This window comes from Erythrolamprus reginae, chromosome 3, assembly GCF_031021105.1.
Source record: "Erythrolamprus reginae isolate rEryReg1 chromosome 3, rEryReg1.hap1, whole genome shotgun sequence".
NCBI classification, from domain to species: Eukaryota; Metazoa; Chordata; class Lepidosauria; order Squamata; family Dipsadidae; genus Erythrolamprus; species Erythrolamprus reginae.
Genome location: NC_091952.1, coordinates 43,299,825 through 43,314,637, shown reverse-complemented (window position 1 = coordinate 43,314,637; position 14,813 = coordinate 43,299,825). Strand labels below are relative to the sequence as shown.

The following is a 14,813-nucleotide window of genomic DNA, read 5'->3' as shown; positions in this document are numbered from 1 at the left end:
GTGAGGTTTTGCTGGAGCAGAAGACACCCCTATGCTGTGAAAAGGGCAGGCAAACAATAATACTTCCCTGTGGAAGTGGTTATATTCCACATCAGCCTTGAAACAGCACACTGTCCAATGTAGAAACTAGGATACACAGCACTTGAGCTTGGGGGAAAAATCTGTTAAATACATTTAAATAAGAAGTCACTAAACAAAGCAGCTGTAAATATTAAGGTCAGATGGACAGTGCTTAGCTACATTACAAAAAAAAACCCTTTTTCCTTTAAAATATTTGAATTTATGCTTAAATTTTCCTAATCAGAACAGATACGAAAGTGATACTTTAAAACCAGAATGGATAACCCATTCATTTCCTACAGGATCTAAGGATCGTGCCATCAAACTGGCAGCACTTTGACGGTATAGTTTTGGAACATTTTAATTTGGATAATTTAAGGATGGAAATAGTACCATTTTACCTCCTAGAAACCTGACACTTATTCCATTCTTCTCTCTGAAAGCCAAAATCAGGTTTTGTGAGACAGATAGTCCTCATTTAGCATATAGTAACCATTCACAGTTACAACAATGAAAATCTACGTTTATGATCAAACCCTTGTGTTTATGACTTTCACAGATCTGTTAAGTAAAGTAAAGTCAAAGTAAGATCATAAACATAGTGGCAGTTTCACTATGTGATCCCGTTGCTTAATGATGTAGTTGCCAATCCCAATTAGGGTTTCTAAATGTGGACTACCTGAATCGGGGAAATGAAAGGATGGGAATCAACAGATTGCTACTAATAGCACTCCAATGATCATTTTAATGTTTGTGTGTTTCATTTGTATTATGTTGTCATTGATAAAATTAAGTGTCTGGTATTGATTGAAAAATCCGTTGTATAAAATCCATTGTCATCATGGATTCCCTCCATGTTTAAGGGCTTTCTTTTTTTGGATTCCCGTTAAAAAATGTAAATACATCTTTTGGCCTGAAAACTATGCCAGGCTTTCCATGGTATATTGAAAACTGCATTCATAAATATGGACTTGCTTTAAATTTAATATAATATAATTTAATTTACAGTATTTGACTTATATGCCACCCAATCCCTTGGAACTCAGGGAGAAATTCTAAGGAAGGAGATGGATGCTTAAAATCTATTTTGCCCAATACGCAAAATTAAGGGCTATGTTTTGCTCCTTAAACTCCAAAAAGCCTTCCAATAAAGGATACCCCAAATCTTCTCTTGAGATCACATAAGACACATTTGTTGGCTACAGTTTATAAATCTTGTCCTTATGTCTGAAATGAGTGACAAATTCAAGATTTAAACTGGCTTATCTATGAATTCTATATTTAGCTAATTCAAATTTCCAATTTCAAAGAAAGTAATGTCTTAAATACAGTATCTATATTGCAGTCCTAGCAGTAAAACACCCTTTCCCCAAGAAACCTTGCATATGCCATAATTTAGAATTTTGTTTTAATCCTGCCATTCCTAAATTATAAGTAACTCAAGAAAGTGAACTATTTATTTATTCATTCATTCATTCATTCATTCATTAAATTTTTATGCCACCCTTCTCCTTAGACTCAGGGCACCTTACAACATGTTAGCAATAGCAATGCTCCTTTTTCCTCCTATTTTCTTCACAATAATAACTCTGTGAGGTGGATTGGGTTAAGAGAATGTGACTGACCCAAAGTCAACCAGCAGGCTTTTGGAGTGCCCAAATTTTAATTTTCATAAATTAATTCAACCTCCATTTTTTTTCTATTTTAAGATTTGCTATAACTCAAGATGATAATAAATATCCCACAAGATGTATATGGGATACAAAATAAGCCATGAAGACAGCACTTAAATTGGACTAAACTCCAACATATGTTTCCAAAAGACTCAGAAGACACAAAAAGCCTTGAATATTTTCTAAAATTATACATCATAAGAAATGACCAGAACATAAAAAAGCTACAGCTGAGTCATTCCGTGTCAAGTGGACCAATTTTAAAGATCATCCCCACCTTAACATCTCAGATTTTGATGAAATTTGGCATATCGTTTCTTTATAATATAAAACTATGATGTGCAAAATTTTAGTTCAAAAGACTAAAACTTGGGAGTTCTAAGAGACCTCAAATAAAGGGTTGCAAAATGCTGAGTCCGCAAAAACAACATTTTGGTCCAACTTCCAGAAGCTGTAAACGCGGCAGTTTCAGTAGTATACTGGAGATATTTGGAGAACCTGCACACCTTGTAAGGCTTTATAAACTGGCAAAACCCCATGTACCTAGTCCTCTTACTTTTTACATGGTTCAGGCTCAAACTTTGCAAAACAAACTTCAGAAATGAATTTACAGCAATTTTCAGGCCGCTGTAGTTTCAAAACTACTTGGCCTTTCAGGCTGATTTTTGGCAGGTGTACTAAGTACACAGTTGTAATGAGGACTTCCAATTTGCAGCACTTTCCTTCAAGTTGTTGAAGGACACAAGCCAGAAAGCTGATAGTAAAGGGTTTTGGAACCCACTACTGCTCTGTTTCAAGAGAGAATGTCAGTAAACCCTGAATCTATCTATTTAGAAATCTGATTTGGGCCATCTTCTCCAAATCTGCCAATCCTATACATTTGAGATTAGAAGTAATGTTGTACATTCTTGCCTTTCATCATGATGAGGTTTGTCAAGGAAAGAGCTAGAAAGTCAGATTTTCTATGGTTGCCTAGGTTTGGTTCACAATGCATCTCTTGGTTAACATTTAGAAGGGAGGTGAAAATAAAAGTATTTTGTCAAGCCTTTTAATACATTTATGGGAGTGGGTGCTATTTCTGCTGCTATTTTTATTTGTGTGCCATTGTATGCTTGTGTGTGCATGCATGCATGCACAGCACATAGTACAGCAACTGTTTTTGTGACCTTTTTGTCTTGTATTTATTTTTGTGATCCATCCAGAATCTTAGGATTGGGGTGCAGTACAAATTATTTAAGAAAATACAGAGACATATACAAAAACTGTTGAAATTAAGTGTCATTTAGAGCAGTGTTTCCCAACCTTGGCAACTTGAAGATATCTGGACATCAACTCCCAGAATTCCCCAGCTAGCGAATGCTGGCTGGGAAATTCTGGGAGTTAACGTCCAGATATCTTCAAGTTGCCAAGGTTGGGAAACACTGATTTAGAGGACCACACTGATGTAATTAGATTGCTCTATCCTTAATTTTTAGTTGCACAGAAACAATTGGGCAACTCAATTGGGTATACAACTTGTTCAGGTAGTCTAGACTAATGTTTGTGCATCTCACTCAAGGTAACAGGAACAACAACAACAAAATTAAATTCCAACCAATCACAGTGACTTAAGAAACTATGTGCCCAACAAATATGTCTTTGGACTAAATTTGATTCTTCAAATTGTATTTCCAATTAATTTACAAGTAAATTAACTCATATTAAACACACAATTATATTTAATTAGACTTTCAGAGAATATTGTAAATACAATGCTTCCTATTTATAAATAAAAACACATGTCATTATAAATAAAATATTTAATGACTGCTTGGCAAGCCGAGCGGTTTTATGACCATGTTGTTTGATCCTACCTTTAGGAATCAAGATGGGTTTTCGATCTGCAGCATCTAGATTTAGAAGCTTCCGTTCTCTTTCGTCTTCTTCTTTTTTCAAATTGCTCAGGATTTCCTCCAGTGTTTTGACAATATCAGTAAATGAAGGACGTAACTTTGGGTCCATCTATAAAGATAAGAAAAAATGATAAATTAAACACATAACCCAAAATCTATGCTTTCATCTTAGCAGTAGTCTTTAACTTATGACCGATTGCTTAGCAACCATTTGAAGCTATGACTGATCCCCCAAAAGCTATGAGTACTTACAATCTAATCCTTAATTTACAGCCATTGCAGCACCCCCAAAAGTCATTTGTCTTTATGAACAACTGCGGGGAATGCCCCCCTTTCCATTTAACTCTCCCATTCCACCCTTGGGCCTACTTTCTACCCAAAGGGGTCCTACACCCTTGCTTCAAACATTGTCGTTCTGTTTTAAAGAAAATTTACTAGATGTTTTATTTTCACAATACCTTGTCAAATATAATATTAGAAAGAGCTATAGTGACAGCTTTTCATATCGGCTCATTCTTTGTCAAGTGGACCAGGTGTCCACTTGACCGATTTTTGCAGCCTTATTTGAAAAGAAACTATCACAAAAAACAATCCTTACTTTATAGTCTTTCTCCATTGTCCAAATAACAAACGTTGTAAACTAATCTATACAATTTATGCATATTTGGCCTTCAAAACACTTCACAATTTCTGAGCTACAAAACCTCCCAATTCATTCAGCATTGCATTTTTTAATTTAACATAAACTGAGATGATTATTATTATTATTGAGGGTACTAACATTGCAGCAGTTGAAGGCTAACTGGAGGAAATTGGGGGGACAATCTCCCACCATGTGCTGAAAGGAATCATAATCCAGTCCGAAATTCTACATGAAAAAAAAGAGATAAATACTCTGTTAATATCTACAATAAAAGAAACGTGTATTAAAGAAAGCAGTGGGGAAATTACAAGGATTAAAAAGACAAAACCCAGAATCTTATTGGAGTTGGGTGGCAGATAAATCCAATTCAATAAATAAATTAAATTAAAAAAACACCAAAGAGAGAGAACTTAATTTTCCCCCAGAGCTCTGGGTCAGTACTTTAAAAAAATATATTTTTATTGATGTTATAATATAAAACACACGCACAACATATAACAAGTGCTCAGTGATTGTGCCACCACCAGACAAACATTCATACCCTACCAATCGGGGGTGTTTCTTGTATAAACCATTTTAACCCAAGAGCAAAATATCTATTTACATATTATAAAGTGCCTCCAATTTGTTTCTTGTAGCTTGGTCTCGGATTCTACTCGCCATGTATCATCTTACCTTGTCCCATCGTCCCATCAGTTGTCGCAAGTCAGTTTCATTAACCCAATTCATCCTTCTACAGAGAGGGGCGGCATATAAATCCAATAAATCTAATCTAATCTAATCTAATCTTTTGTCCATAATCTCAAATTGAATGTGGTGCACCATGTACTGGTACCAATTTTGCATTGTCCATTTTGTCGCATCCTTCCAACCCAAGACTATTACCGCCTGAGCGCTTTCTATCGCTGCCTGTTTTATTTCTCTAAATTCTCCCATGGGAGAATTTAGGGTCAGTACTTCTATGGATTCAACAAAGGTATGCTGATGTATCTGCCATTTTCTCCTCCTTCATTGGCCTAAAGATACTTTTCTGAATCCAACATAATATTGTTCCATTCCTTCTTATTATTCTGCTATTATTCTGATACACTGCTTATTATCAGCATTTCTGAGCCTTGCAACTTTAAGATATGCGGACCAACTCCCAGAATTCAAGCAAAGGAACAAGGCTGGTTGGGGAATTCTGGGAGTTGAAATCCAGGTATCATAGAATTGCTAAGAAACACAGAAACAAGGAGAAACAGCTGCCAGTTTTTGAACAGCCAGAATTTGACGCAGCTGCTAGGAAAATGGCAGCTGATTCGAAGAACATGTTTAAAGAACAGAATAGCCTGTCCTCCTTCCCTAACCCAATCTATATGTTAACCAGCAAAATTCCTAGGTTTTATTTAAGTAATACTACATTTTATGATTCTAAAACCTCCAGAAGTGTTTTAGTTTGCTGGTAAACCATTACATTATTTCTGTAGCATGCACTGATTATGCATCTTCAGCCTGTACATAGCTCAGATGCACCACTCTGAACTAGAGAGGAAGAGGAAGCGCAGAGAAATAACACAGAATACTGCTGTATTTATTCAGGACTCAGCTCTAAAACTGAAACTAGTAGAGAGAAAATAAATGTTTCCTTTTCTGTCTACGCAGAACACTCAGTTCTTTGAATGTGGGAAACAGCACCAATTTAACTTTTTAAAAATACATTTGGAGTTACAGTATAAGAGATTCTAAGAGATAATAGTTTCAACCCCATAGTCCAAGTCCTCCAATATAGTATTTATTTATTTACTTACTTACTTACTTACTTACTTACTTACTTACTTACTTACTTACTTATTTATTTATATTTGTATGCCGCCCCTCTCCGCAGACTCGGGGCGGCTCACAACAAGTGAAAAAGACAGTTTACGACAAATCTAAATTCCTACTAAAAAACATTTTAAAAACCCCATTTTCTAACACACATACATACACACATACCATTCATAAATTGTATATGCCCGGGGGAGATGTCTCAGTTCCCCCATGCCTGACAACACAGGTGGGTCTTAAGGAGCTTACGAAAGGCAAGGAGAGTAGGGGCAGTTCTAATCTCCGGGGGGAGTTGGTTCCAGAGGGCTGGGGCCGCCACAGAGAAGGCTCTTCCCCTGGGGCCCGCCAACCGACATTGTTTAGTTGACGGGACCCAGAGAAGGCCCACTCTGTGGGACCTAATTGGTCGCTGGGATTCGTGCGGCAGAAGGCGGTCTCGGAGATATTCTGGTCCAGTGCCATGGAGGGCTTTAAAGGTCATAACCAACACTTTGAATTGTGACCGGAAGTTGATCGGAAACCAATGCAGACTGTGGAGTGTTGGTGAAACATGGGCATACTTAGAACATAGAAAGATAGAAGATTGACGGCAGAAAAAGACCTCATGGTCCATCTAGTCTGCCCTTATACTATTTCCTGTATTTTATCTTAGGATGGATATATGTTTATCCCAGGCATGTTTAAATTCGGTTACTGTGGATTTACCAACCACGTCTACTAGAAGTTTGTTCCAGGCATCTACTATTCTTTCAGTAAAATAATGTTTTCTCACGTTGCTTCTGATCTTTCCCCCAACTAACCTCAGATTGAGCCCCCTTGTTCTTGTGTTCACTTTCCTATTAAAAACACTTCCAGAACCATTAAAGATGCTATAAAGAGAAATTTATAAATGTGTCTATACCAGTATTTCCCAACCTTGGCAACTTGGAGATATCTGGACTTCAATTCCCAGAATTCCAGATATCTCCAAGTTGCCAAGGTTGGGAAACACTGGTCTATACCAAGAAACCTATCTGCCAGGAAGTCTAGCATGCATTTACAGAAGAAAGCATACTACACAGTATCATGTACTTGGGCAATATCATATTAGAATGTAGACACAATTTGCACAGCCAGTTTGTGATGCAATAACGTAATAAACCACTTATGAAAATAATTTTGTAATAACTTCAGTGCTGACTACTTACAACATTGCTAGTTCCCTTAAAGATGATTCTTAAGAATCTCTCCACATTTCACCTACATAATATTTCACAGGAATGTGTCCCACATTAACAAATTTTGTCTCCTGGAAGCAACTCTCAAGAGAATTAAGTTTAAATTTACTTCATTGTCATTGCACCTTGCACAATGAAATTAAATGCCATCTTCAGTGTACATTATAACTATAAAAATTAAACACAAACACACATATTTTATGTTCTATACCAGTGATGGCAAACCTTTTTTTCCTCGGGTGCCAAAAAAGCATGGGCATGCACCATTGCGCTTGTGTGAATGCCCACACCCATAATTCAATGCCTTGGGAGGGCGAAAACAGCTTCCCCCGCCCCCTGGAGGCGTCTGGAGGCCAGAAACGGCCTGTTCCCCAATTTCTGGTGGGCCCAGCAGGCTCATATTTTGCCCTCGCCAGGCTCCAAAGGCTTCCCTGAAGCTGGGAGAAGACTAAATACACCCTTCCCCATCTCCCCGGAAGCTCTCCGGAAGCCAAAAACGCCCTCCCAGAGCCTCTGTGTGAGCCAAAAATCAGCTAACCAGCACACACATGTACTTTGGAGCTGAGGTAGGGCAACAGCTTGCGTGCCATAAGTTCACCATCACTGTTCTATACAATTAAACTGAAAACCCAATATTACATTAGTATTGCACTATATAGCAGAATTCAATATAGTTGCTGCCCTGGGATAGAAGGTGTTTTTCAGCCTATTGATCCTTGTTTTTATTATCCTGTACCGTCTGCCAAATGGTAAAAGTTCAAAAAAAAAAAAAGGTTCCCAGGATGAGATGGATTTTAAAGAATGTTTTGAACTTCCTTAAGGTAACTTGTTCAAACTGGGGAGAGGGCAACCAGTGATCCTCTGGGCAATGAGACTAACCCTTGGGAGTGCTGTCCTATCTGGCACTATGCAATTGGCAAACCATACACAGATGCAGTAAGTTATTTTAGATTTTAATTATTAGATTTGTTACCATGTATTGTTTTTATCACTGTTGTGAGCCGCCCCGAGTCTACGGAGAGGGGCGGCATACAAATCTAATAAATAATAATAATAATAATAATAATAATAATAATAATAATAATAATAATGTTAAAATACTCTCTATGGTGCAGCATTAAAAGGTCACCAGCAGTTTTTCATTCAGTTGTTGTTTCCTGAGAAGTCTCAGGTAGTATAATCTCTGCTGAGTCCTTTTGACCAGTGCTGCAATGTGAATGCCCCAGGTCAGGTCCTCTTTTATGATAACATCCAGAAATGTATAACTGGTCATTTGATCCACGTGATCTCCACTGATAAGCAAAGGCTGGGTGTCTGATCTATTCCTTCTATAGTCTACTATAAGCTCTTTGGTCTTATTGATATTAAGAATAGAATAGAATGCAATAGAATAGAATACAATAGAATAGAATTCTTTATTGGCCAAGTGTGATTGGACACACAAAGAATTTGTCTTGGTGCATATGCTCTCAGTGTACATAAAAGAAAACATAGATTTGTCAAGAATCATGCGGTACAACACTTAATGATTGTCAGAGAGGTCAAATAAGTTCAAACTGGTCAAATAAGACCAAGTTACTGTCTCCACACCACAAAAGCAACCAGTCCACCTCATCTCGTTAGGCAGACTCATTTCCCCCCCCCCCCCGGAGATGAGTTCCACCACTGCTGTATCATCTGCAAATTTAGTAATAGTATGACTAGTGTGAGTGTGAATGCAGTCATGCACATACGCAGTATAGAGTAAGGGACTCAACACGCAACCCTGTGCTGTACCAGTGTTAGGAATAAGGGCTGAAGAGAGATAATGACCTCATCTGACCCTCTGAGAGTGGCCAGGCAGGAAATCCATAATCCAAAAGCAGATTGAATAAGAAAGTCCAAGATCCATAAATTTAGACCAGTGGGTTCCAAACGTGTCCCAAAAGGAACTTTGTTAAAAAAATGGAACCTTGTTTAAACCAGTGTTTCCCAACCTTGACAACTTGAAGATATTTGGACTTCAACTCCCAGCATCCGCTGGTTGGGGAATTCTGGGAGTTGAAGTCCAAATATCTTCAAGTTGCCAAGGTTGGGAAACACTGGTTTAAACCAAGTTAATGGCCTTTTAGGCTTCCTCCACTTGAGTAGGAGTTCACTTTTTGAATAGTAAGAATTATATGTCATAAGGGGGAGGCATCAGGATTTTAGAGATGCTTAGGTTGGGCATGGCCAAAAAAGGTTGGGAACCACTGGTTTAGACACTAGTCTATGTGGAAGTATTGGGTTAAATGCAGAGCTAAAGTCTGCAAAAAGTATTCTCGCATAGTCCCATTCCCCCCACTGCTCCAAATGAGTCAGCGCAACGTGAAGGGTGATGGCTATAGCATCCTCTGTAGATCTATTTCTTCTCTATGCAGACTGGTGTTTATCAAATGTATGTGTAAGACCACATACAACAGAAATGCATACAATTTCTCAAAGCACTTCATGATGATAGGTGTGAGTGCCACTGGTCTGTAATCATTAAGTTAGTTAGTTAGTTAGTTTGTTTATTTATTTATTCATTCATTCATTCATTCATTCATTCATTCATTCATTTGTCCAATACACAATATATATGGAAGAGAATAGACATGAAGTAATATATATAAAGATAATATGTAAAAATAGAGAAGATATATGAAAGGAAGAAAATATATATGATATATGAGATAAAGGAAAGACAATTGGACAGGAGACGAAAGGCACACTGGTGCACTTATGCACGCCCCTTACTGACCTCTTAGGAACCTGGAGAGGTCAATCGTGGATAGTTTAAGGGAGAAATGTTGGGGGTTAAAGGTTGACACTACTGAGTCCGGTAATGAGTTCCATGCTTCGACAACTCGATTGTTAAAGTCATATTTTTTACAGTCAAGTTTGGAGCGGTTAATATTAAGTTTGAATCTGTTGCGTGCTCTTGTGTTGTTGCGGTTGAAGATGAAGTAGTCATTGACCGGTAGGACGTTGCAGCATATGATCTTGTGGGCAATACTTAAATCATGTTTTAGGTGTCGTAGTTCTAAGCTTTCTAGACCCAGTATTGTTAGTCTATTTTCGTAGTTTATTGATAGGGAACTTCTTTGGCAGCAGGACAATGGTGGAAGTCTTCAAACAAGATGGAATAGTGGGCTGGGATAAAGATCAATTGAAGATCCTGGTAAAGTCTCCAGCCAATTGATCAGCACAGTCTTTAAGCACTCGGCCAGAGACACTATCATGACCTTTGTAGGGTCTACAGCCTCCAGATTGTTCCTCACCTCCTGTTCCTCCACAATGTGGGGGGGGGGGAGGGCTAAAATGGGCTGATGGCTGTATTTTAGCTGTCTCTGATGTCTCCACTTCAAAGCGAGCAAATACATGATTTAGCCTCTCTGCTAACGAAGCATCCCTTTCAGCAGAAATGACATTGGTCAGTTGATGGTTGCTAATTTGTGCCACACCCGCCTCATGTTATTTACTATAAAAATTATCCTCAATCTTCTTTTTAAAACAGACCTTTTACGTCAGCTGCTATCTAATTCTTTTTAGTAGAACTGGAGTTTTCAAATACACAAATTCCCAACCATAAAATAAACCTTTTATGTCAACTGTCTCCCCGAACTTGAGTTTTTTTCACTTTAATATTTTTTAAGATTGCTAATGCGTGTATTTCTCAAACATAACCTAACTTCAAAACAATATGCTGTTTTTAAAAGAAGAGAAAAAACACTTCAAAATAGCATTGATGTAAAACAAATAAATGATGATGTAGTATAAATAAAATAGCCACCCTTTTATCATGATATGTTGAAAAGGCAAAAAGACGTGGATGAGATCTAATCAAAAGAAGGAAATGTCCTTTGACATGAGCGAAGCAGGCGTAGAAATCTCGTTGTATTATGACAGTTAATCTCTTGAAAATTGGCTGATTAATACAATATTCAATCCAATATTATGCAAGGATAATTACCAATATGTACTTTAAATGTGGAAGGGAGAGGAGAGAACAGCATTCTGTGCCAAGGTTGGCATATAAACGTTACAAAGAATTAATGTTTTACTGCAACTTTTATGGGCTGTAAAAGCAACTCTATGGAAATTAATGACCCATGAAACTCGTTTTTTTCCTTGACAGTCCTTATCAGTGAACTTTGCTCACCTCTGTTCGTGGGAGATAGTCTGGATCTGCCTGGATCCTTGCAATAACCTCACAAAGGATGATCCCATATGAGAACACATCTGCCTAAAAGAGAGAATATGATCCCAGATTTATTTTGCAGGTGTACTCTTTCCCTTCCCCTATGGCAGTGTTTCCCAACCTTGGCAACTTGAAGATATTTGGACTTCAACTCCCAGAATTCCCCAGCCAGCAAATGCTGTCTGGGGAATTCTGGGAGTTGAAGTCCAGATATCTTCAAGTTGCTAAGGTTGGGAAACACTGCCCTATGGTATAAGAAGATTCCTTTGTCCCTATCAAATGGGTACAAAAATGGGTGCCTAACAAATTGCAAAAGCTTAAATTATCTACTTGCAAAGTTTGATCAGGTTAGAAAAAGACTGCAGTACTGTTTCTTTATCATTAGAGGGAGGTATAATCCTTGAAAAATATTTATCAGCTTTTACTGATTTTTTTTTTAAAAAGCTACAGCTTATTGGGAGACAGAATATTGTTATTAACAAAATTATAAATTAAGGAAAAAGATAACATTGTCCCTTGATAATTTTGATTTACAGCTTTTAAAAATCACTATTTCACAAAAGATGGATAAGGACTTATAATATTATATATTATATCATATAATATTATATATTATATATATATTATATTATATTATATATTATATAATATACAGTGATACCTCGTCTTACAAAAGCCTCGTCATACAAACTTTTCGAGATACAAACCCGAGGTTTAAGATTTTTTTGCCTCTTCTTCCAAACTATTTTCACCTTACAAACCCGCCGCCGCCACTGGGATGCCCCGCCTCTGGACTTCCGTTGCCAGCGAAGCACCTGTTTTTGTCTGGAGGTGGGGTTTCGAGGACTTTGGTGTTTTTGCGATGCTATGATTTCACTGAGGTTCCCTTCACTGGGAAACCCACCTCCAGACTTCCGTTGCCAGCGAAGCGCTCATTTTTGCGATGCTGGGATTCCCCTGCTGGGATTCTACTGCAGCATTGCAAAAACACAGAAATCCAGAGGTGGGGTTTCCCATGGAGGGGAGCTTCAGGGGAATCCCAGCAGCGCAAAAACGGGCGCTTTGGCTGGCAAAAGGGGTGAATTTGGGGCTTGCACACATTAATCATTTTTCCATTGATCCCTATGGGAAACATTGTTTTGTCTTACAAACTTTTCACCTTAAGAACCTTGTCCCAGAACCAATTAAGTTCGTAAGACGAGGTATCACTGTATTATATAATATCAATGTTAGTTAAAATAAAATATAAAATTTTAGATTCTCAATATAAAAAGCAAACAATTGCCCCATAGGATATCAAGTATATCACAGACAACAGAATTTTTAGGAGGTAATCTAACTAGAAAGACTAATAGAAAATATAGCTTACATAAAAGAAAAGTGCTAGGTACAAATACAAGTTCTCCTGGCTTAAATATTCCAGGGCAACATTTTATGTTAACAGTATTTATTTCAAATATACCAACCTTTTCATTATATGGCTCATCTCGCAGTACTTCAGGAGCCATCCAGTAAGGAGAACCTACCACTGGCAACTTTTCACTTCAACAAATTTAGAAAGGTAATTGTTAGAAGTGCTTTTTCATAAATATTATACAACCCCTTTAGTTTCAGCATGTGAATGACTATCATTCCATTCCAAGCAAAGTTTAGAGGGCAATGTTGTTATTATTTCACATATTTCAAAATCCTGAAAGGTATTCTACTAGGAAGTATATTACAAAGCCTACTGAAAGAAGAAAATATTTATGTGCCACAGTGAAAAGTTTAAGCAAAGTTATACCTCTGTGTGCAAATCATTTGTACATTGCAATCCAATCTAAATGGAAATCTTAAAGCAGTGATGGTGAACCTATGGCATGTGTGTTGGAAGTGGCATGCAGAGCCATTCCTCCGGGCATGCCAGCCATCAGCTGTTGCTCTTCCGGGTTCCAGTGCGCTTTGAGAGAGCACCAGAAACCAGATGAGCAGTTTCCTGGCACACACTGAGCTTCCAGTTTCCGGCGTGCGCATGCGTGCTAGTCATGTGGTCTTCTGCTTTCTGGTGCATTGGCCAGCTGGACATTGCACACACAAGAGTGCCAGAAACCGGAAGATCAGCGCCCTGCCATGAATGTGCATGCTGGGAATCTGAGCTTCCGGTTTCTGGTGCATGCATGTGTGCTGGCCAGCTGATCTTTACACATGGTCCTCCATCGCGCGCACACTCCTGTTCCACCATTCAGTGCCAAAAAGATTCATCAAAACTGTCTTAAAGATTTTTTTAAAACTGTTAAAACTGCAGAATTTCTCTTAAATTTATTTAAGTGACCTGTCACATATCTGCTTGAGCAGGGGGTTGGACTTGATGACCTGCAAGTCCCTTTCAACTCTAATAATAAATAAAAATATATTGTTCATACAGATAGCAAATGATGACAGGTGAAACTCAAAAAATTAGAATATCGTGCAAAAGTACATTTATCTCAGTAATGCAACTAAAAAGTTGAAATGTAATATATGAGAGAGACTCATTACATGCAAGACAAGATAGTTCAAGCTGCTTATTTGTCATAATTGTGATGATTATGGGATACAGCTCAGGAAAATCCACTTTCTCAGATCCTTGTTTTGGTGATCACATGTAATATTCTAATTTTCTGAGATGGGGGATTTGGGATTTTCATGAGCTGTATCCCATCACAATTATGACAAATCACAGCTTGAACTATCTTGCCTTGCATGTAATGAGTCTCCCTCATATATACTGCTCAAAAAAAAAAAAGGGAACACTCAAATAACATATCCTAGATATGAATGAATGAAATATTCTCTTTGAATACTTTGTTCTGTACAAAGTTGAATGTGCACAACAGCATTTGAAATTGATTGTCAATCAGTGTTGCTCCCTAAGTGGATAGTTTGATTTCACAGAAGTTTGATTTACTTGGAGTTATATTGTGTTGTTTAAGTGTTCCCTTTAATTTTTTTGAGCAGTGTATTATGTTTGACCTTTTCAGTTGCATTACTGAAATAAATGAACTTTTACACAATATTCAAACTTTTCGAGTTTCACCTGTATATTCAAAAGCTAAAAAGTAATAAATTCAGTACATAATCAAAGTTTTTTAAGTAAAATGCTGAATCTTAGAAGGCAATGATCAGTGATTCACAATAATTTAGCTTAACATAATAATATTATTAAATTCTTAATTAGTGTTTACTCAGAAATAATGCTTACCTATAATCAGGAATTTTCTCTGCCAAGCCAAAATCACCCACTATAGCAGAATATCCATTCTCATCATTTTTAATTAAACAGTTCTGAATAAAAGCAAT

At 37.4% G+C, this 14,813-nt stretch overlaps 1 protein-coding gene across 1 annotated transcript in view; it reads right to left on the bottom strand.

Moving 5' to 3' along the window:
* The window catches only part of TESK2 (testis associated actin remodelling kinase 2), a 72,588-nt gene that overhangs the window by 2,178 nt on the left and 55,597 nt on the right, over positions 1 to 14,813 (bottom strand). Inside the window, exons 6-10 of the mRNA XM_070744997.1 lie at positions 14,716 to 14,798; positions 12,962 to 13,037; positions 11,457 to 11,540; positions 4,407 to 4,493; positions 3,587 to 3,734 (exon numbers count right to left, since the gene is read on the bottom strand). Coding sequence (XP_070601098.1) covers positions 3,587 to 3,734; positions 4,407 to 4,493; positions 11,457 to 11,540; positions 12,962 to 13,037; positions 14,716 to 14,798 — 478 coding nt within the window. The remainder of the gene's footprint in view (positions 1 to 3,586; positions 3,735 to 4,406; positions 4,494 to 11,456; positions 11,541 to 12,961; positions 13,038 to 14,715; positions 14,799 to 14,813) is intronic.